Source organism: Ambystoma mexicanum, chromosome 9 (genome assembly GCF_040938575.1).
Source record: "Ambystoma mexicanum isolate Mex_15411 chromosome 9, UKY_AmexF1_1, whole genome shotgun sequence".
Classification (NCBI taxonomy): Eukaryota; Metazoa; Chordata; class Amphibia; order Caudata; family Ambystomatidae; genus Ambystoma; species Ambystoma mexicanum.
In genome coordinates, this window is record NC_090931.1 from 1,470,900,073 (window position 1) to 1,470,924,386 (window position 24,314).

At 48.8% G+C, this 24,314-nt stretch overlaps 1 protein-coding gene across 1 annotated transcript in view; it reads right to left on the reverse strand.

Moving 5' to 3' along the window:
- ADCY10 (adenylate cyclase 10) overlaps positions 1-24,314 on the reverse strand; it is a 1,140,628-nt gene that overhangs the window by 1,097,105 nt on the left and 19,209 nt on the right. The window contains exon 2 of the mRNA XM_069614009.1: positions 11,420-11,636. Coding sequence (XP_069470110.1) covers positions 11,420-11,636 — 217 coding nt within the window. The remainder of the gene's footprint in view (positions 1-11,419; positions 11,637-24,314) is intronic.

A 24,314-nucleotide genomic window follows, 5' to 3' on the forward strand; every position in this document is an offset into this window, starting at 1 on the left:
TTAACCATTGGATGAGGTTGGATCTGAATTGGAAGTATGGAAGATCTTCCCTTATAGCTGGGGGCGTCTGCGTAGGAATAGTAGCGGAAACCATGAGATTGAAGAAGTCGTCTAATGTAGACATTGAAAAGAATAAGGGAGAGGTGGCCAAGAAGGTTTCTCCCGTGGGGGCAAACCCAAGCAGTGTGAAGGACTGTCGGAAGAGATAGGATGACCTGCGGCTGCGAGTGAGAACAATCCTGTCCGTCAACCGCAGATAGGGGCAGGCAACAGGTGGCGGACCTGCCTCACCCATGAAGTTGGCTTGGTGGGAGGAGACGTGTAGCTCTGTTATGGATATGCAGGCAACTGAAAGGGTTGGCCATGCAGAGACGGGAGTCCCATCATCGGACGATGGCGGTGAGTGATGTTACATTCACCTGGACCCCACAGGGGTGTCAATCGGACCCGGACAGCTGCGGTCTCCTTCAACGTGATGCGTAGTGCAGAGATGACTGTCTGGACTGGCCCGCCTAGTCTTGTCTGCTGGACCCGAAGAAGTATTTTCATGCAAGTGGAGACAGGGATTAACCACCTGTGGGTTTTAGTGATGGCCTCCCAACTGTTCTCGCTCTCCCCCACTAATCACCTCTGATATCCCCTTAGTAACCTCACCTAATGTTCGTAAAAGATGAGCTCTCCATCCTGCGTGTCTTGCAGGGGCGCGTAGATACCAGTTACTTCACTGGTTTGAAGGCTTTGGGAGAGTTCCGGTATGTATTGACTCTGAAGTCCCTGGCGGGATTGGTAAGTATCAAGTTCAAAGAGTTCAATGTGCCCGATGTTCACTTTTGTCCCCTTCCTCCCTTAAGTTGCAACTGAGTTCGTGAGAAGAAGGTCTCGTAGCTGCTGCTGGCGTTCAGGTAAGAGTCTGTGTTACCCAACGCTGTCCGGTAACTATTGCATGCGTTAACGTGTTGTTTTTCTCCCTCTTTACAGATGAAGCATATGAAAATGTGGAGAGTTATGGAATAATACCGCCGGTGGTAAATCAGGTAAGTCTATGGTGGTAAGAGGTTGTATTTGTTGATTCCCCTGGCTCACCTTGTTTTTTCTTGTGTCCCCTAGGTGCCGGATTAAGGCGAAGAAATGATGGACAGTGCCGGATCGAAAGATGCAGTGAGAACTGGTGAGTATGGCGCTGTGCTGGAGCTGGCGAAGCAACGCGTGCAGGACTGATGTACTTTCCAGGTCCGGAGTTGAAATTGTTCCGGAATTAGGTGAGGAATTTGAAATAAGTTTGTTTTCTAACCTTGTCCTTTTCCTCTTCTTTATTCTAGGAGCTCCGGATTCGAGGCTGGCGTGGCAGAAGACTGGATGCTGGCTGCAGGCACGCAGGCGTGGCAGAAGACTGGATGCTGGCTGCAGGCACAGTGAGCGTCACGCTGCTGGATGCAGAATAACGCGAAGCATGTGTTGCTGTTCGGGTGTGGTTTAAATAGCCTCCAAAGTAGTTCCAGGTAAGAAGTTCCCTAGAGCCACGCCCGAGTAAAAAATAGTCCCTGTAACAAAATAGTCCCATCCAGGCCTCATGTAGGCTTGGACTCTTTTGCAGCATGGTCTGCATCAGGTAAGTAAAGTCTATGAGCCTGGCGCCTATGACGCCAGGACTGATTTCTATGATGAGCCTGGCGCCTGAGGCGCCAGGACTGAACCCAGACAGCCCCTAGCCGGGGCTGCTGAGGTTTAAACAAATGTCTGGATGCCTGCTCCCGGAGCTGAGGGCCTTGGTCCTGATGCCCGGGGGTAGGCATCATGACAAGTGACCCTTTGCGCAATACAGTAGTCACCACACACATCTGATATCCCAAGTACAAAGTTGTGCCCCAAATGGTAAGTAGATGGGAGCAAATACATGGCCCATCAGCCCCACCGACACAGACACAAACACACACACACACACACACACACGATGGAGAGGCAGGGCATCAGTCATGGGAGAACTTACATCCTGCATGCATCGATGTTGGTACAATTTGGGACATGTGCATCGTTGTGTGCATGTTTGAGGGGCACACATGGTGCTTGCAGGATTGGGAGGGAATTGTATTGGCATCCTTCTGGTGCTGCCATGATGTCCATGGTATCTGTTGGGTGGCCCACAGGGGTGTCGTGGCTTCCGTGCTGTAGCCATGGCTCAGGGACTGTGTGCCATGTGCTGTTTGGTTGTGTATCAAGTGTGTATTTGATAGTGCATGCAGGACGCCTCTCCACCAGTGTAGGGATACGTCCCTTTACTGATGCAGGGTGTTAACGGCAGGCTGGTACTCCCCCTCCCCCCGAATCAACCCAATGGCCCAGGAAGCAGACAGGTTGCATATGCATGTGACACCCCCTCCCCAAATGAGTGACACCCATTCCCCAAATTAACACCATGGAGCTGTGGTCAGACTTACCCAACAACCAGGCACTTCGTGCAGCATGTCGTTCTATGTAGCGGGGGAGCGTGGAGTTCCGCAGAACCATTGAATCATGTGTGGATTGTGGGTATCTGGCACAGCAATGTGTTATCATCTTGCTTGCATTACACACCATCTGGACATTGATTGAGTGGTATTGCTTCTGATTGCAGTACACCACCTCCACGGCATGCTGGACTACCAACTCCACTTGGGTGCAGTCGAGGGCACCAATGACATTAGGCATGCCTGCCAATGCATGGAATGCAATTTTGGTGTCATTCACCTCCTGTGCAGTCCGTGGTAGGGATATGTAGGCTCTTGCGTGTTTTAGGAGTGCATCCAGCACCTGGTTCAGCACACCGGAAGAAAATGGCTGTGAGATGTCATGCAGCTGCCCCACTGTGTGCTGGTAGGTGCCTGTCGCCAGGAAATAGAGCACACACACTACCTTCAGCAGAGGGGGGATGGCGTTGCGGATGCTGATCAGGCTGACCAGGTCATCATGAAGGAGATCCGCAATGGTGGTGATGGTGTCCCTGTACAGGTAGTACAGGGTGTGGATCTGTGCAGGGGTTAAGTCGAATCGACTGTCCCTTATGCGAGGGATTGGTGGCTGCCTGCGGGGAACCACTGGCTGCACTGGTGGTATTTGCTGGGCCTGTCTCACCCTGCTCCTCCACCTCCTCCTCCTCCTCCTCCTGCTGCGTCTCATCTGTAGTCCCCGGTGTACTGCCTGTTCAAAGAGTAGAAGAGCAGGCCTGTCCTCCAGTACCTGTATAGCAACAGCAAGTGGAATCATTTTGTTCTTGGAAGGGGTGTGGTGTGTGGGTGTGCACCTTTTGTGCTGGGCCAGACTCCATTGCCTACACCTGTGCTGATTGTGTGCCCCTGTGGCAGGTCTGAGCACAGCAGATTGCCATTAACGCCTGTCCCGTGATGGCAGTGTTAACAGCATCATGATGAACCTTCTTACCCGCATCTGGATGCCGGTAAGTGCTTGTCCGTGTGACTCGTAATATCCTCTTCCTTGCGGCACAGTGCGGTACGGTGGTGCACGGTCGCAGCTGGTCCCAGTCGATGCCGATAAGACCAGCATTGCAGGTTGTGATCGCCCGGTCCGGTAAACAATGCCGGTATTGCCTTAGCGGTATCGTTATTACAGGACCGCCAACCTTGTAATGTAGCCCCATGTACTGAGCAAGCCCAGAAAAAAAGGGTTGGATTCGGAGAAGGTGTACCTCGCCTCTGATTTTGGGGACGTCACAATTCTGAATAAAAGCAATAAAAGAAATAAGGAGCTAGCCAAAGATATGGGCACAGGATCAACAATTGACAATATAAATGGTGCAGACCCACCTTCAAGTGAGTTCTGACATGTCTTCCCTACCTATAATGCTCCTGCCCAACGAAACAGGGTCTGAACTGAATCCCAAGTATCATGACGCTTTTACGGGATCCCTGTCTAGCTTGGAAGGAAATCCACAGACACAGATTCCCCCTGATAAATGGGGGTTGGTAAAAGGTAACATCATCAAAGAATTGAATCTGTGTAATAACTTTGATGACCTTTGTAAGTGGATGGATTATCTTGATAACTGTGAGGGGAACTACCACATAATTAAGGTTGATAATGAATGCCAACCTAACCCAATAACTCCCCCTAGGATATTTCAGCACACAAGTTTACATAATGACTGTAGCCAATTGACCCCAATAGTGGAGAAAACAGATTGAGCGTCACAGACCACAGAGTTAACATTTTCTATACGCCAGTGGTTGAGCATCTCATCTCTCTCCCTGAAATGGATTTGCGGCTGAGAGGCTCTACTCCAGTTTCTCCAACAGATGTAAGGAAGCTAATGTCTGGCCAACCTGCTTTGGGTCCTCCTGTGAAAAGGTGTGTATTCCCCCATCCATTCAAAAAAACCTGCGAGCAAGGAAACTGACTATGCCAGTTCTTGGGGACAAGACTCTGAAAGCCCTCATCATGGATGACAGAAATGTCATCATTACGAATGTACAGAAGCGAGGTGGGAAAGAACTGAGCAACGTGCCCAATGAATAAAATGTTGGCGTCAAAGAATTGGCGCGGTGTGATTCGAGCTTTGGATTTGAAGATACTGCGTAGGCTTGGGATTAATGAATAGTGCATCCAGGAAAACAGGGATTGTGTTCTGGTCAGCTGTGGGACAAGTAAATTAACGGTGACCATTATTAGCGATGACCGCTATCAGCGGTGACCGCTAATAATGGTCACCGTAAATAAGCAGAACCGGAAGTAGCGTCATCGCACAGGAATGGGAAAGAGCACGGCGGCCATCTTTAAAAACACAATCCATTGCCATCCTCAGCATCCTTCCTCAGCAAGTGTACATTTTTACCTAGAGGATCATCGACATTGAACCTTCTAGTGGGTTAAAACTCTGATTTGTAATTCCTTGTGAAGAATGTTTAGACGGCACAGGATGTTGGTATCTGTTCTGTTTGTTTTTAGGTGGAAGATGCATGTCTTGTTTTTTTGTCTGTAAAATATTGTTTTGTGTATCACTCTGATGCCTGCGGGCTTTCAGCGCTTTATAAATAAATAAATAAATAATGTAAAACATGAGCGGTTTATTCTTCGAAACGACCCCCTAATAATTGTGTGACCATGCAGTCAATTTCTTTTCTCTTGATTCGTATCCATTCTTTCACAAGGCATGGGGGGGTCATTACAAGTTTGGAGGTAAGTAACTGTCCTTACCGGCATGGAGCAAATACCGTGTCTGTGTAGCTAAGAGCCCGCTAATAGAGGGCTATTACGACTTCGCGGGTACAAGCTTTGCGCCATGCCGGTAACGACATTGCCGGCATGCTGCAAAAGTCCCGAAAATGGCCCTTAGCGGCATCATGTAAAGTGCAGATTGCACTACCTGCATGAATCAAGGCGGAATTAGCGGTCACCGCTATTAGGGGTGACCGCTATCAGCGGTCACCGCTAATAATGGTCACCGTAAATAAGCAGAAACGTAAGAAGCGTCATCGCACAGAATTGGGAAAGAGCACGGCGGCCATCTTTAAAAACACAATCCATTGCCAACCTCAGCAGCCAGGACCTGTAGTATATTGCTGTGTGCCAAATTCAATCCACAACAACAATACAATGCCAAAGGCTGTGAAAAAGGGTGCCTCATGCCAGTGTAAGGAGCGCTTCAACAAGACGAGTTCACCATGCTGGCGGAGACCCTGGCAGAGAATGCTGATGTCGTGTTTTTCCAGAGCCTCAAGAGGGAGGCTGTCATCAGAAAGGAGATCTGGGCACTAGTGGCACAAAAAGTCAGAGCGGTTGGCAACATCCCCTGCACAACTAAGGACTGCAGGAAGAGGTGGGATGACTTGCGCCAGCGAGTCCGCAACAGCCTCTCGGCAAACAGGAGCCAGGCCATGGCAACTGGCGGAGGAGCAAGCTCTCCGATAAAGCTGTCCCGGTGGGAGGACATATGTGCCAGCCTGATCAGCATGGAGGCCATTGAAGGCGTGGGAGACATGTAGTGTGGCACCACCTCATCGACGGAAGGAGGTGAGCGTCCTAAGAAAACACTGTAATGCAGAGTCTGATGATAGTCCACCAATATGTCTGTCTAAAGAGGCAAGGCATGGCCCAATACACACACATTCCCAGCCTAGTTGCTGTACGCAGCACAGCCACATGCAGATGCCTGCAGCAAGACAATGCCATACCTTAAACAAACGACACTAAGATGTTAATGGCATAAGTCACACTGCATGCAGGCCACAACTAATATGCATGTCACATAGCATACTTCTGCCCCAACTGAGTGACCCCGACGGATGCCTGCATAACCCACCCATATAGCAAGCAACGTGATCATCCAAACTCTACTGCCTACTACCCTCTATTGTGTAGATGAGCAATAATACAAATGTATGCATGATGCTTCTCAAACTACTCATGCCGTCCCTCTCTTCGACCCAACAGGCTCAGATCATGACAGCGACGCCCGGGACTCACCTCCACAGCCGACCACACCCCGGAAGAGGGCAAGAGGCCTTCCACCTCCAAAGCCCAACACAAGCCTCGCCATACACCGCAGAGGAAATCACCTCCGGATGCCACGGCACTGGTGCCGCCAAGGGACGTCGACACAGAACCCACAACTCACATCAGTAGACTCCGACCACGGCACCACCCCAGAGCAGTTGGGGGGGTGTGGGGGTGGAGTACAACCAAGGGGCCATGAGTCCCATAGGGGACCCAATAGAAATTGTGCATGACACCCAAGCACCCTCCACAGGTGTACCGGCGGGGGTGCAGCGGCAGGAGGAGCTAACTGCCCTGGTGCGACAATTCGTAACTGACAATGCCCAAGCAAGGCAGGAGTGGCACGAAAACACCACCTCTCTGGGCAAGATCATTGCCGATAGCACAAGTAGACTGTGCAAGGAGGTATCAGCCCTCCGGCAGGTCCTCAGCCGCATTGCTGATGCAATGGAGGCAGAGCGTCCGGCCCCCCCAAATGGAGCAGACGGCCACCCCATCGTCCTCGAGCTCCACACAGACTAGCCCACTACGCAGGTCGGCGCGCACCCTGCGCCGCCCGGACATGCTACCACCAGGTGCAGGGAGTGGCAGGAAGTAGACTGGCCAGCCTGATGAAGGCAATAGACACTTGTTTGGACATGTGTTGGGGAGTTGTGGGGGGAGTCGGAGGGGGGTCAGGGTGTGTGGAATAGTTGTGGGGGGAGGGAGAGGGTAGTTAGGGTGTGTGGGGGAGTTGTGGGGGGAGGGTAAGGGGGTGAGGGTGTGTGGGGGAGTTGTGGGGGGAGGGTGAGGGTTAGTGCACTTTCATCTTCATTGGACATTTCAATACCCCCGTTGTGTGAAAAATAACTTGAGTGGACATTCATCATTGCGCATGTGTCATTTATTCATATACAGTGCATAGTATACATGTACTCCCACACCCAGTGCCCTCTGTCCAACTATCATGTCACCCTCTGCAGCCATGTGTGTCAGAAATATTGTGCAATCACTGACTGACGCACAGCACGTCCCTCTGTGCATCGGCACTGCGATGATGTGCAGCCACATCTTCTTCATCCCCTTCTTCATCACCAGGTGGTAGCAGTTCAATGTCAGGGGCACGTTCCGTCGGATACACATGTTGTGCAGCATGACACATGCCATGATGATCTTGGCCACCTTCTCATGCCTGTAGAGAAGTGCCCCACCCGACCGGCTAAGGCAGCGAAACTGTGCCTTCAACAGGCCAAAGGTCTGCTCAATGCCCACACGGGTACGGGTGTGGGAACGATTGTAGTCCTCCTCATGCCTGTTCTGTGGGTTTTGCACAAGGGTGAGGAGCCACGGCTTCAAGGGATAGCCACTGTCACCTGCATGGGAGGCAAAAAAAGGTATATAGCAGTCGATTCATGATGGACAGCTGTACTAGTCACACATGCCTGCAGATTATCGTTGGTCACATGCACATGTACTTGTATGTATGCACGCCATTTTTAGGCCCTCAATGTGTCCTGTGCCATGGAATAATGGTGTGGGTTGCATCTTCAAGATGATACACGGTGTGCACTACCGTCTTGTTGCTCATACATTGTGTACGCATACAGCTGTGTTTGTGTCTAATTTGTGATGTGTTGTGTTCTGTATGATTTTGTGACTGGGAGCGTTGGCAGAAGGCTCTGCAATGTTAGGCATTCAGCGCAGATTTTTCCCATGGTGACATGCTGCATTCCTGTGGTTGTGGCGGCCCTGCGACAGACAGTGGATTCCCTTGATGGTTTTGTTCAATGCACTCCCATGGATGCTTGTCCTGCGTGGTGATTTGCTGGAGACAGCAACATAGTGCATATTCACTGCATGTTGCTGGATGATGTTACGGAGGGTGAGGTCCGCTGCTGAGTGGTGCACGTGTTGTGGGATGTGGTGTGGTTTACTCTTTGTCATATTGTGATAGGTGTCGACCTTACTTCATTCCTATGGTATTTGGGTGTCGTGTTCTGTTTGGGATGCTTTGGGGCACAGTGTTTAGTGATGTGCACATTGTGCTGTCACATCAACATTGACACCATGGTGGTGTGTGCATCTCTCCCTCCATTTCAGTGCCATGTGCCTGTCATGCAACTTACCAAGCAGCCAGGCACGTCGTCCAGCATGTCGCTCCATGTAGCGTGGTAGCGTGGAGTTCCGCAGGACCATAGAGTCATGGGTTGATCCTGGATATCGGGGATAACCAGCCTACCAGTTAACGTGCGTATCTTGCCCTTTTACGCATGTAAATATGGCAAATACGGACCATTAAAAAAACATACTTTCCACCACTACATGGCAATGTAGCATTTCTTTTGTCAGCAGCATAGCCTTCTTATGCATGATGGTGAATTTCCAACTGAAAGATCAAATCTGTGACAGCTAAGCGAGCAACACAATAAAGCGCGCACCCTTTTAAAATGTGTTCATACCCATAACGTATGCGTTGGATAAGTTTTACTCTCTTGCAGAGGAGAAAACTAATTTTTACTCTCTTGAAATTGCATTTACGCTCTAATTTGAAAAATTATGCATAAAATACTCCCACCTCAAAATCTTATCTGGAGCACTGGGGATAACAATGTGTGATGATCTTGCTGGCGTCACATACCATCTGCACACTGATGGAGTGGTATTGCTTGCGGTTGCGGTACACCACCTCCATGGCATGCGGGACCACCAACTCCACGTGGGTGCAGTCGAGGGCATCTATACAATTTGGCATGCCTGCCAGTGCATGGAAGCCAACTTTTGTATCAAAAATCTCCTGGGGAGTCCGTGGTAGGGATATGTAGTCCCTTGTGTGCTTGTGGAGGGCATCCAGCACTTGGTTCAGAATGCGAGAAAATAAGGGTTGTGATATGCCATGCATGTGCCACACTGTGTACTGGTAGGTGCCTGTGGCAAGGAAGAGGAGCACCGACACTATCTTCAGTAGAGGGGGTATGGCGGTGCGTATTTTGATGAGGCTGACAATGTCGTCGTGTATCATGTCCACGATGGTGGTGATGGTGTCCCGGTCCAGACGGTACAGGGTGTGGATCTGCTCAGGGGTTAGGTTGAATGGACTGGATCTGATGCGAGGGATTGGGGGCTGCCTGTGTGATACCGCTGGCTGCACTGGTGGGGCATGCTGGGCCTGTCTCACCCTCCTTCTCCTCCTGCATCTCCTCTGTGGTGCCTGCTGTTGATGTTGTTGTTGTTGCTGGTGTAGCAATGCAAGCATGTCCTCCATCCCCAGTATTGCTACTACTATTGAAATCCTCTTGGTGTGGGAAGGGGGGTGGTGTGTGGGTGTGTTCCTTTTGTGCTGGCCCAGACTCCATTGCCTCCACCTGTGCTGATTGTGTGCACCTGTGGCAGTTGGGAACACTGCACATAGCATTTTACGGTTGGTTCACGATGCCGGTATTACCGGCATGCCGGTATCCCCTATTAGCGCCATCATGATGCCAGTATTTGCTTGTCCGCCTGACTTGTGATTTGCTCCCATTAGTGGCATGCCGGCATTGCCGGTATAATGGGATGCGTGCCCAGGCCCATGCTGCTATTAGAGGCACCGTTAATAACGATGACTCTAATAGCGTGGTCTTAGGTCAGAATAGCCGGGAGCGGTATGCGATGCCGGTAATCCTTTACCAGCATCGTTTTTCCATTACCCCCAACCTCATAATGACCCCCATGGACATGTGAGCAAGGGTGCAGAAATCAGCTTTTTGCGCCAAAGAAGACGATTTTATACACATGTATGTGAATGTCGGATACAGTGGCGTGCAGCAGAAATACGCTGTACAGAAAGGCACCTGATTGATGTAAGTGGAGGGTGGAAGACAGGAGGTGTGGAATAAATGCTTTGTAAATGTGCTCCAATTTCTTATTTGGCCTCCGTGCACGACCAAATGTACTGGCAGCCCAGAACTGCCTTGCATCTGGCAACTCTATGATTGGCCTTGTGAGGGACCACAACAGGAAGAAAGCAGCAACTGAAAGCAATGTATACTCACATCAATGCAAACACCACACCTACAGCATTATTTAGCCATCTCTCAGACAACTAAAAAAGCAGATACTCCAACTGATGCCAGGCAACATCATAAGTATCTGACTAGAGACGATGTCTTGCTGGATGTGCTAGATGCTGTACAACTGATGCCAGGCAACATCATAAGTATCTGACTAGAGAAGATGTCTTGCCGGATGTGCTAGAGACTATACAACTGATTTCCGACAACATCATAAGTATCTGACTAGAGAAGATGTCTTGCCGGATGTGCTAGAGGCTGTACAACTGATGCCAGGCAACATCATAAATATCTGACTAGAGAAGATGTCTTTCCTGATGTGCTAGAGACTATACAACTGATTTCAGGCAACATCATAAGTATCTTACTAGAAAAGATGTCTTGCCGGATGTGCTAGTGGCTGTACAACTGATGCCAGGCAACATCATAAGTATCTGACTACAGAAGATGTCTTGCAAGATGCGCTAGAGGATGTACAACTGATTCCAGGTCACATGGCTCCACAGGAGGAGGAGGAGGACAGAAGAAGAGGAGCAACACAAGATATAAAAATAAACATCGAAGAGTTTCATAGTGGCAGCTCTTCATGCAGAAAATCCCCCAGGAACATATTGAGGAAGTTTCAACGCAGGCCTGGAGAACCAGATGAATGGAAGTGAAGCAGTGTTGGGTCGCCATACAGTTATTGGTTAGATTAAGTAAGTAAGAATCCACAGAGGAATTGAGGGTGTATAGAAATGGAAAAGGGCAAGCACACAGTGTGATTATTGAGGAGATTGGAAGACTAAGGGTAAGAAGTTGAGAAGTACACATTGAGGGAGGACATGTCACACAGGAGGATGTTTATGGTTACAAGAACCAATGAGAATAAAGGAATCAGGTGCTGCCAAGAGGAAGTGCAAACGTACCTTGTAGTTATTGGATAGGTACAATGCTGCTGCTGCAGACTCCAAAAGGTAATAGATAGTTTTAGCCACATCTCCAACTCCCAACCAATGGCGTGCAAGTGCTGAAACAACCGAGTCTAGGATGTACAAACATGAGCAGGTCTTGGGCTCTTTGAAATGTCTTTCCCTCTGCGTATCCAGCATTTCATCCATTTGGGTCAGGAAATCCACCTCACTCCTGGAAAAAGAAAAGGAAATGAATAATTAAGCTAAGTCACCTTTCAAGGTTCCTGCCTCAGCTTGATATTAGAAAAAGACATTCTGCGTTTAAACACAAGCACCTACTCTGATGAGACTGATCTGGCAGTAAATGTGCACAATATAGCACTTCAGATGCATGTCAATTAAGTGATAAAACATTTTAACCTGACATTTGCTCAAGTCACAAATTCCTATTTGTAGGAATGTATTAATTATTTAGTTCAAAATGGGAAAACTGACTTCCACAAGAAAAACGAATGTGGGACATTTAACTATAAATCTTTGTTTTCTTTCCATAATAATCTACAGATCCATTAATAATTAATATTGGGTGATAACTCCTTAAACGCTGAGGGCAATCACATGCTCCACTCTTGCGCCTATCAAGGTGTCACCGATGTTAATTGTTTTTCTCAACTGCATTCAAGGATAAGATGCCAGAGCCATCCCTATGTCAATTGAATGTTCCAGTAGTTAAGTCAAAGAAAGGCCCTGCATAAAGACCAGAAACTCTTCCCGGAGCCACTGGGATCTTCCTTTTGAACACAATAAAGCTCCTTCCATATTTAGTTTTAAGACCTTGACAATATGGTGTCAGTCTACACCTGACAGAAGGAAAAAAGCAAGTCCTTTTACATCTTCTTCCCCATTGTCTCCATGACAATCAGTCTGGCTTCAGAGCTACCAGAAGCACGGAAACTGCTTTCCTGAACATCTGTGAAGACCTGCTCTCCAACCTTGACTCCAATACTGCATGTGTCCTCATCTTACTTGATCTCTCTTCTGCCTTTGACATGGTCAACCATGCCATCCTGCTCAACCGTCTCTGTGATAACCTGGGTATAACCGATCAGGCCCTGGCTTGGCTGACCTCTTCCCTCTCTGGTTAACCCTCCCAGGTCCAACCTGGGCCTTTGCTCTCCTCTATCTCTACTTGTGATGTTCGCCAGGGGTCTAACCTCTTTCCCTGACTGTTCATCCAATACCTGACACTTCTTGCCCACTGCATTGCCGCTCTCTGCTCCAACTTTCAGTGCTATGTGGACGACACTCAGCTCATTTTCAGGCTCCTTCCACCACCGCTTCTCCTTCTCTCATCTCTGACTGTCTGTCCGCTATCCAGGGGTGGTGTGCTGCCAATGATCTCTGCCTTAATGCCAGTAAGACTGAGATTCTCCTCATCGGCACACCTGCTCCCTCCTTTCCTGTCGCTCTTTGACCGGTCTCTCTAGGCCCTCTTCCTTCTCCCACCTTTGAGTTTGAAAACCTCGGGGTCATCTTTGACTCTACCCTTTCCTTCTTTCCTAGCATCTCTGACGTCTCTAAGAGGTCACACTACCAGTGCACCTCCTCAGAGATATTCTTCCTTTCCTCTCCTTCCCTCAAAAGCTCACTGTCTCTAGAGCTTAGGTTCTCTCTAGGCTGGACTATTGCAACAGCCTCTTTCTAAATCTGCCTGCTTCTAATCTCTGCCCTCTGCAACTCATCCAGAACAGGATTGCGAGACTTGTCCTTCGCCTCAAGCCCAGGGATCGTATCGCTCCAGGACTGAAATCTCTACATTGGAGGATTAAATAAAAAAACCTATGCATTGTCCGCAATGCCTTCTCGGGCCTGGTGCCTCAACACCTCCAACTCTCTCTTCCTAAATATCTTCCTTCTTGAGCTCTTTGCTTATCTGCCTCCAACTCCCTCAGGGTCAGTCGCTTCTCCAAGCAATGAGTTGGTGGTAGATCACTTTCATTCGGCTGGGGCCTCCCTCTGGAACAGCCTCCCTGCCTCTCTATAACTTGAGGGGATCATCATAAAAGATAAACCCTGCCCTATCCAAAACAATTTTAAACACGGACTAGGCATTCATATTAGAAACTGAATACGATTGTCACTAAAGAACTATAGGTAAAAGAAGAAAGAATCTTGTGACTTCATGAGACATCCTTGGTCATTTTGAATTTAAAGTTAAAAATGCACTTGACAAACACATGAAACTGAATTTGGGTGATTTGTCTGAAAATAAAAAAATGAATCCCAAAAAGACCTAATTTTTTTTTCTCCCTCTTTGACCGCATATATATGCGAGGGGAGACCCCTTACCCCTCCACATTTTTTATTAACATTACCCCTCTCCCCCACTTATATATATATGCGGTCAAATTGGGCATCCCATATTCGGTCTTTTGGGATTCGGTCTTTCTGCCCTCGATATTTTTGGGCAATACCCGTGAAACGTACACCTGACGAAAGCAGCAGAAAAGGGAATAACTAGTTGAATTTCAGCAGTTAAAATTCAAGGGCATTGAATGACTGGTTCCAAATATATTTTTCACACGTATTGCAATGGATGCTGCATAGACTCTGAAAGCTAAAAGCCAGCCTGCAAATGGGCAAAATGTCAGATTTCCAGATGTGCATTGGGAACAGAAAACAAAAAATAAAGAACTCACCCAAATTATTAAGGAACTAGCTCAACTTCAGTACAGGACACACCTATCCTTACTACGGCTCATGCAGATAACCTGATGCAGTGTTTACTCACTCCGCATGGTTGTACAGGTATACGCTGCCTTTTGTCCTGCACTTTTGCACTCGCCGTGCAAATGAGAAATATTTGGTAATATATTTGGCCAGTATGTCAACACGTAACGGCTCCCCATCGTCAAGTTACCCATTTGGAGCACATGAGCTCCAGAATGTATTTTTTCTCTGTTTCTCTTAAAGATTCCACACTTCCGATTGTAATCATTTACTAAGATTTTCGATACACTTTAGTTTGATATTAACAGGAAAAAATATCTACCTAACAAAAAAGCACTTATTATTGAGTAGGACCACAATGAATAAATAGGTGCCCAGCCGTTATGATACACTGGAAAATAGCAGCCTGAGAGGGCCTAATGTGTGAGCTTAACACCAAAAACAAGAAGACCTTAACAGGTGTGCGAAGGAGAAGGGTTTAACGGCGCCGTAAAAGGTGTCGGCGCGTTAAACCCTTAACGCCCGATTACGAGGTCCCTTTGCGGGACCCGACCTTAACGGCTGGTTTTACCAGCCGTTAAAGTAGGGTGCCGCAAAGGGACCTCGGTGCTAATTACGGTACCGCATCTTGCGGTACCGTACTTAGCGCCTTCCCCAGTCCCATTGAGCCCTATGGGGCGAAAATGGGAATGAGGAAGGGCCATGGTGAAATGGGGAAATACCGCCCCGCCAACCTTGGAATGGGGCGGTATTTCCCCATTCCACCATGGCGGACTCGTTACAACACCGGCACCAACCATGGTGCTAATAGCGCCATGGTTTAGCGCCGGGGTTGTAATGAGGTGAATATGAAGATTTGTGGGGAGCTGATGACGATTGCTGGAGCTGCCCACTGGACGGGAAAGGGAACAGGTGCTCATATCCCTAAAAGGAAAAGTGTATTGTTGTTGATTTAACAACTGTTGGATTTGTACATGTGTTAACCCTAGAGAACCAATTACAAACTGCATGGCCTTTTACCCCATTTCTCTCAAAAACTGTGGTATACAATTCACCATTTCAACATTATTTTAAAAAAATGTTGTCGACGTGAGATACCCCCTTAGTCACATATACTACGCTCAACCACTTGCACTCAATACTTGGAAATATTTACACCCAGCCACCTAGATTCACCAGCCAACACTGGCTTTCTTGATAGTTTGAACCACAAATTGTACACTTTTTACTGTTGTAAAATGTTAATGAGCTTAACGTAAATTAATGTGTCCAATGCAAATTTGCCTGATTTTGCATGATCATGTATGATTAAGTGTATGTTTAGTGTAAGCCCTTCATCAGGAATGTGTCCATAAATGTGACTTTTTGTCTAGAAAGTGTCTGTAAATGTGATGATTCAACCAAAATGTTTGTAGTGACTGTTCAGAATTTGAATCGGTGTAAGATGGTGACTCTAGACTGTGGTAGACGATGTTTTTTGAGAAGTGGGGACAGTCACAGGTAGATTTACTTGTTACCTATGGCAATCATAAATGCTCCCAATTCTGCTCCAGAGAGATTCCTAAGAGGAGGACTCCGGGGGCGCGGCAAATACTACCCGTGTTCCTGCTGCCAAAACCACTTCTCGGAGAAAGGTACCAATTCAGAAAATCTGTGAAGGCGGAGACTTGGTTGGCTTCGCGTGTAATGACTACTGACCAGACTCAAACACTGAGGCTTTGTTTGAAATATCGGTGGAGCAGTATATCTTTGCTTTAGATTTTTTTCATTGTCCTGGTGCATCTGAAGCACTTAATTCCTAAATCATTAGGCAATTCTGGGTGAATCTTTCAAATACAAGGACTCTGTATATAAAATATATCTTGCGTTTGTATAGCGTCTACTGCCATGGTTCATGGACCCGAAATGCTTATTCAATAGCAGAATTACATACCTTATGGGTAACTATGATTCTCATGGATATGTTTCCTCGGGAGGTTCCCTATTGCCAGACCGTCTCCTCTCAGACCCCTTGTAATGTTCCCAGTACACTGGTAGCATGAAATATAGGGGGAACCGTTGGGCTTGGGGCAGGAGGGTAGTGTCACTTTCTTTGCTGGATGCAAGGGGCCCACTTTATACTGTGAGAACGGTTGACACGCCCGACACTGCACATGTGATTTATACTTTCCGAGGTCACAGTCTGGCGGATGTACATTTTAAAGATAAGATATTTTTATTTATTTATTGTTCGCTTGTTAGGCGCTTATACAGCTAGTAAATTCTGTTTCAAAGTGCCCACAGGGCAACAGGGAGGGGACATGGGAATGAGACATTAAAACACATAAAAAGATTAAATACAGTGGAGGGAAAAAAAGGACAAACCTACTATGCCTTGTGAGTCTTCAGAATGTGCAAGTGCAGAAGGGAGGGCACAGTGGAGGTTGGTGCTGGGGTGCCCCTGCTCATGGGAGAGCAACAGATGAAGTGCAAGGTATGGTAAGTGTGAGCCTCCAGGACGGAGGGTGTACTGAGGCAAATGCTGATGATAGGCAGAAGCTGGGGGCGATTCAGTGTGGGAGGTCAGGGTCCCAGGATGCATAAGGGCCCTGGACACGAATCAAGCAACTGTGAGATTAGCAGAGGAGAGAAGGGGGGAAGGAGGAGGTAAAAAGGAAAGTCTTGTTGAGCGTTTCCGGAATTTCAGGAAATCCTGCTCAAGTTGCACAGGGATGGGGAGGCTGTTCCATAGAAGGGAGCTGTTATGAAAGATCCCATATTTGAATGTAATTTTCCCTCCATGTGTCAACCCCCAAACTTCTTGCTGCTGTTTTACACCCTGATCTAACCTTTGCCAGAGAAGCACAGCCCTCAGCCGCACTCCTCTGGGCTTTCGCTCACTTTTTATGGGGAAACTGACATGCCCTTAAGACAGTCAGTACTGGGAGACTTTGTTTCCCTTAGTCCTTTCCTCATGTTGCAGCTTTTGTGCAACATGTAACAAGAGTGCAATGTAACTTACTTTACCGCACCCTTGGGTCTCTAGTCATTCCAAAGGCCCTAGAAACTCTCGCTGGACTTTTTATGAACTGTGCAGATGTGTCACGGACAGGACTGGTGGCAGCTATCGTTTATCTTATTTTTTGAACCCTTTCTTGCCATGTTATCCGCGCTTACCGCGTTTGGCACAAATAGGTGGCCTGGCTCCAAAATGGCCACGCCACGAGGTTCTTTGTCCTGTCCTTTGGCCATCTTGCCCTTTCACCTTCCCCAGGTCGTGCCGACCCGGGTCAGTCCTTATTTGGTCATGCAATTTCCCGTGAAACCCAAAGCTTTCGCGGGCTTCTGCATGCCTTGTGTGTGTGCCTCCAGGATGTGGGCTGGGATGTCTGTTCCCAATACACTTCCTGGGTGCCAAAGAGTCTGGAGTGTCCTGAATGCCTGGGACCACCGTGGTCTGTGATTGGTCCACGTATGGAGTGAGTGTTTGTGAGCAGATCTCCCTTTGGGTCCTCTCCGTTTTGGCGCGAAGGGAACTTTGAACAAGAGGAGGCCGAGAACACCACTACCATGTCGATCTCCTGAGTTCACACGAACAAAGGATAAGGAGCCAAGTATCCTGCAACAAGAGGCCGAGTCGAGGAACCGCTGCAAGGATTGGCACCTTGAGCCCGCTGTCGTCCGGCGAGACCCCTCTGCATCTGATCGTCCTAGAAGGTCTGCGAAGATGCTTCGACCCATTGGAATAGTGGGACTACCTATTCTCGGCACCTTCATCAAACCCTGCAAGTAAGCCTCTTCGGAAGTGTCCCTGGGCCAACTAGTGGGCTGACCAGCTTACGCTAGACGTTTACTCTGTTACCGCCACGGTTTCGAGGAAGCCCTGCTTGCTCTGTGTCCACGGCACCCTCACACCGAATTCCATTCACTTGGCATTCCCAGGTCTGAAGTTAGCCGAGTGCGCCCGGTTACCGTGTTGCCCTGCTGTGGAAACGACCTGTGCAAGTTCGCTGCACTTGTGACCCCCTTGACCCTGAAGCCTGCTGCAGTGGAATTGGGCTGATTCCTCCACCCGGGGCGGAGAAATCGCCCCTGTCCTGTTTGGGAATCCCCGCTGTACCTCAGAAACTACACAGTGTCGAGACAAACTGATTGTCGCATTCGAACCTGCCAGCGAAATGGACTGTACTGGCGAAGTCTGGATCTGCCTGCGTCGGGGATCAGTGAGTAATCCATACCCCAACCGGTGGCCCCTAGCGCAGGGGCCCATTTCTACGCACAAAGTGGCCCCTGGGGTCCCCTTTCCTTTCCACAGCTATTGCGAAATAGCGACTCCATCCCGCACTCTCAACCTGCCTCTGCCCTCAAGTGGAGGTCCTGCTTGAATAGTGGGGACTTAATCTTCATTGACCTTTTCCACCATCCTGAGCTGCTAGTGACCCGTGAAGAGACCCTATTTTGTCCACTGGCACAAACACGTGCATGTACTATTGAGCATAAGGCTCCTCTCTTCGTAGGGCTTGGACTGCCTCCTAGTTAGGTGTATTCTTGATGTGGAACTGGGTCTAAAAATTACTTGCACTACCTGTTTCCCTCCCATCTAGGTGGTCTACTTATTTCTTGCTTCTTAATCCATTAGGCCCCTCTGGTCTTGTATATATATTGTGTTGATTGTGATGTATTGGTTTACTTGGTTTAATATTATTGTAATTCTTTGCTGTGGTCTATGTTACAAAGGCCTTGTAATAAATGTGTCTATATTTTTAATATAACACCTGTCTGGAGTAATTTGTAAGTGTCCTTCCTTTGTGTGCTCATTGAGGTCTTTCAGTCACCCTCACCCCTCTTGAGACTTAGTCTTGACTGCCTGCCATAGCTACCCTGATTGGCCTGGCTTGTCCAGAGGTTACCCTGTTCCAAGAAACTAGGTTGGCCTTCTGAACCTCTGCCCCTCCAGGTCAGAGTTCAGAAATCCCTCTTAACAGGAGCCAGCAGAGGAAAGTGATCAACCTCTTGGCCTCTTTTTAGCGAAACGCTTTGCACACAAAGAGTTAGTACCACAGGAGCGCAGAGATCTAGAGGGATAATATTTAGTAAGAGAGAGTTGCAGATAGTGTGGTCCCATGCCCTAGACAGCCTTTTGGATGAGACAGAGGGATTTGAATTTAACTCGGGAAGTAACCGGGAGCCAGTGAGGACTTTTTTGTGCAGGAGAGATGCAGTGCTTGGCCTTGAGGCCAAGGATAAGTCTTGCTGCTCTATTCTGGATTAGTTGGAGGGGTTGCAGCACGGAAGAAGGAAGATTCCGGAGGAGGCTATTGCAATAGTCAAGCCTAGATAGAACCAGGGCTTGGGTAAGAGTGAGCTTCTGGGGGAAGGTGAGAAAAGGTAGAATTCCTTTGAGAAGGAAGAGCTGAAAGTGGGATTTCTTGGCAATGTCCTGAGTGTGTGGGAGGAAGGAGGGAGAGGAGCCGAAGATGACTCTAAGGTTTCTGGCATCAGAAGACAGAGCAGAGGGAGAGCGAGTGGAGGAAGGCCAGAGTGAAGGGAAGAAGGTGGGAGCAGGGGTCCCAATGGAAAGGATCTCATTTTTGCTGGCATTGAGGCAGAGATTATCGGAAGTGCACCAGGCCTAGATGGCAGATAGGCAGTCAGGGATGATGGAATGTGCAAGAAGGTCAGCCGGAAGTTTGAAAAAGAGTTGTGTGTCATCTGCATTATATTGGAAGCTGGGGGAGGAGGAGATGAGGAATGCCAGCTGAGTAAGGTAGATGTTAAAGAGCCAAGGGGAGAGGATAGATCCTTGGGGGACACCACAGATGAGAAGGAAGTAGGTGAGGAGAAGGTGCTGAAAATGACTTGGGAAGAGCAGTCAGTTAGGAAGGAGGTCAGCCAATCTATATGCAGAGTAGATGCTGTATCCATTAGAACCAACACTACCCGTAAAGTATGCAGTTTTCTTTTTTATTCAAGGGATAACGGAGAGACTATTAAGGAAAATCCATGTAAGGGAGGCCTTGAGTGAGTAGGTTTTCTGCAGATAATACTGCCCTGAGACGGCTACCCAAGCAGTAATTGGTCACTGCCAGCAAACTTACGGGGTTCCTGGGGCATTGTGATGACTAGGTCCTTCTTAGATAATTGCGGGGCAACCCTACGAATACTCTCCATATATACACCACCCACTTCCATGAAATGGACACAACTGGTAATCCTTTGGAAGCCCTTTGAAAACAGCAAAAAATGTGCATTATAAACTGTGAAATCGCAAAAGAATTTGAGCCAATTCGAACTTGCTAGGCACTTTGCTGACAGAAGGAGTAATTTGAATTTGGGAAGTAGATACACTTGAAAAACCTATTAAATAAACTCTTACTAAAGTAGGCATGATTGCATTTAAACTAGTTAAAAAACACATTAATTTGCTGTGCCTGTGAAAGTAGAAATGCAGATTCGGGAAGTAATCAGACTTACAAACCCTTTCTAAATCACTCTGGTAATTGCATTTAAAGCTGCAAAAATGCAAGGAATTTGTTTTAAAACTAATTCCTGAACGTGGCACCTTTCACAGTATGAGGAGAGATGAACAAGTTACTTACCAACTGGTAACGTTCTTTCGACTGGATGTTCCTCCAACGTATTCCTCATCTTAGATGTATTCCATCCAGTTTAGCTGCTTCGGAAATGTTTTCTCGGTGCGTTGATGTCGTTGAGTCGAAGTCCCTCTAAGTCCTCCGTCGAGGGTAACGTCATCGGGTATACAAGTAGCATGCGCGGCGCCCGTTTGCCTCAGTTCTGTTTTTCTCCTTTTGCTCTGCTGTATAGATAGTGTAGATAGCCAGGTGTCAGCCTTGCGAGAGTTGAAGTGGTAATAACACCTGAAAATCTACAGAGGGGTAGGATGGGAGGGCGATAAGGAATACGTTGGATAAACAACCAGTCGAAAGAACGTTACCAGTTGGTAAGTAACTTGTTCTTCAAATGGATTGTGTCCTCCAACATATTCCTCATCTTAGATAGACTCCCAAAGCAGTGTAGAAAGCACTCTGGAGGAGGGAGTAGATTTTTTATATTATATAGCTGAATATAACACTGCTTTACCAAAGGCAAGCTCTTTAGAGTGGGAAGCATCCAGACTAAAGAATTTAGAAAAGTGTGCAACAATGACCAAGTTGCTGCTTCACAAATGGATTTTATAGGAACACCTCTTTGAAGGGCTGTCGAAGAGGCTATGCCTCTGGTAGAATGGGCCCTCAAGCCTTCTGGTTGATCTGTGGCTGACAATCTGTAGCATTCTGAAATGCAAAGCACACTCCAACGTGATAGGGTTTGTTTTGACACACATTGACACAATTTCCTTCCGGTGCAGCCAATTAAAAGTTGATTTTCCACTCTAAGCTTGGAGAGCCTAGAAATGTAAAAGCTTAGAGCTCTTCTCGGGTCCAGCCTGTGCAATCTTTCCTCCTCCTTACTGGGATGAGGTGGTAGAGGATAGAACGCGGGCAGAATAATTTTCTGATTTAAATGGAAATCAGACAAAACATTAGGTAAGAATGAAGGTTTAACCCTCAATACAACTCTGTCCCTGTGCAACACAGTATAGGGTGGCCCAGAAGACAGTGCCTGCAAATTGCTCACTTTTCGTGCGGATGTTGAAGCAACCAAGAAAACCGTTTTCAACGTTAGTAATCTTAATGGACAAGTGTGCAAGGGTGCAAAAGGGGCACACATTAAAAACTTTAGAACCACATTAAGGTTCCAAACTGGGACTTGGAAAGAAGGAGGGAACACATTGGTCAGTCCCTTTAAGAATTGTATTATCAAAGGAATTTTAAAGTAGGAACATTCTTCGAAGAGCGCTTGAAAATGGAAAGCGCTGGAGGGCGTGGCCAGGCGGCACACCATGCGGACGTGCCTCCTCTGAGCTCCGGTCTCAAGCGCCCAAGCCAGCCGTTTTAACCCACTTAAATGAAGAATTTCAGCCCCATGAGAAAACCGAACTGAGAAGATATGCTGAGGGACCTGCCGCTGAGTTCCTGAGGGGGTAGACTCAGGATTAATGCACTTTTGAGAGCCGTTGATCCTGGCTCCGTGAAACCCAAGATGGGGGAGCGCGCCTTTTCCGACCATCCTGACTCTCTCAGCCGAGCTGCGCCGGAGTCAGGGGCTTGACGGAGGGCCGCTGCGGCGGCGATAAATCCAAGGCGTCGAGGGTGGAGCGGACACACGGGCGGCGCTGGGCCCGGCGGGGGTCCCCTGTGAGAGAGCGAGGTCCGAGGCGAGCGAACCGGAGAAGCATCGGAGGTGGTGGAGCTCCCGGCGGGGGGAATACGTTTGGAGAGCTCCCGCTCTCTCTAACCAAACCACCCGACCATCCCTGCAGCAGCGACCCTGAGTCCCATGCGAGCCCCGCCCGGGACGGCCCGCCCTGGCTGGAGAGCGGCGGCGCCTGGGGGAGGCTGCGGCCAACCTGACTCCCGGCTGCCCTCGCTCGAGTGTCAGAGCGGACGGGCTTCCCTCGCCAGGGCGCGGTCTCGACCGAGCCCCTGAAAACAGCGCTCCGGGTCCCGACGAGGAGCTAGACCGGGCTCCAGCTGACCTTCTCTGCGGGTGAGTCCCGCCGGGATCGCGGCGTTCACAGCCCTGCCCCCCCCCCTGGGAGCGCTGCTCGGGGCGGCGCAGCACGGGGCAGCACGGGGCAGACGGGTCTGCTGGGGGCCTCCGCTGTGGGCAGCCGCTCTTCCCAGCCCATTCCAGCCCTGGCCTCCGGCACTGGAGCCAGGGTTGCACCCGCGGTGCCTGCACCACAAAGACTGACTCTGAAGGGCCCTTTGGAAGAGACTCTGCTGGCCCCACCGGCCCGACGGATTTAAAGCACTGTGAGGCCACCCTGCTCCCCTACAGCTTGACTACAGGCACAGAGAGCACGGACACCAAGCTAATCAGGTACCGAAAGGAAAGGGGTCACGGACAAAACACACCAGGGGGTCCTGGAATTAATCTAACAGGAGCTGTGAAGCCTGGTGAAAGGGCCATTGTTCAGAAGAAACCCTTTGGGAGGGTCCAAGCGCCCTGGTATAGCCCGCTTGAAATATAACCGCACTGGGACACAACAGATAAAACTCACAACAACACCAAAGTACGGACTGAGTGCTCTTACATGCCCCTCTCCTTAGGAGCCTGGGGATTCCATGCGAAGCCAATCAGCGCAATCTACAGCACCCCGGAGATGCCCAAATCTGGGACTAAGCAGAAAACACAGAGTATACAAGCTTATTTAACGCTTCAATCAAGAGACCCATCCTCTACCCCTGCTCTAACCCCAGAGCTGAACACCAATATGGCTGCGTCCAGGGAGGATATGGAGAATATGCTCAGGTCCTTCAAGCAAGATATCACCCAGGAAATAAAGAAGGAGATTAAAACCTCCAAGGACTCTTTGGCCCAATCACTTGCAGACCTGACCTCTCATCTTGGAGGCCTGGAATCCAGGGTCAATGATTTAGAAAATGTCACCTGTGTTCAATCCCATGACAATCAGGCCCTGGCAGGAAGAGTAAAGATTATCGAAGAACATCTGGAGGACATATGGGCAAAACAAGCCGATCTTGAAAATAGATTGAGACGAAACAACATTCGCCTGCGTGGAGTTCCTCGGAAGATTCCCGACCGAGACCTAGCGGAATACGTTGAGACGCTCTTCAGATCCCTCTTGGAGCTGCCACCGAATGAGGATCTAAAATTGGATAGAACACACCGGGTGTATTCCTCGGCTCAGCTGAAGAAGAATCTGCCTCCAGATGTACTTACCCGAGTACACTTCTACCGCCAGAAAGAGGACATCATGGCGGCAGCCAGGAACTCTGACTCAATCCGATTCCAGAGCACTGAGATACATCTATTCCAGGACCTTGCCCCATACACCCTGGCCCGCAGACGGCGCCTGCACAGAGTGACATCCTGGTTGAGGGATCAGGGGATCCGGTATCGTTGGGGGTTTCCCTGCAAACTCATATTTGAACTCAACAATCTACACCACATAATATCCACAGAGGAGAAAGCAAAGAGCCTGATGGAAGAGCCTCCTGGCGGGGTGGACCGCGGCCCACGGCCCCCGGTGGACGACGAGCCCATCTCACGCCCGGCTCCAAAGTCTAGGAGGGGAAGATCCCGCCGTAGGCCGGGGAATGCGACAGCCCCT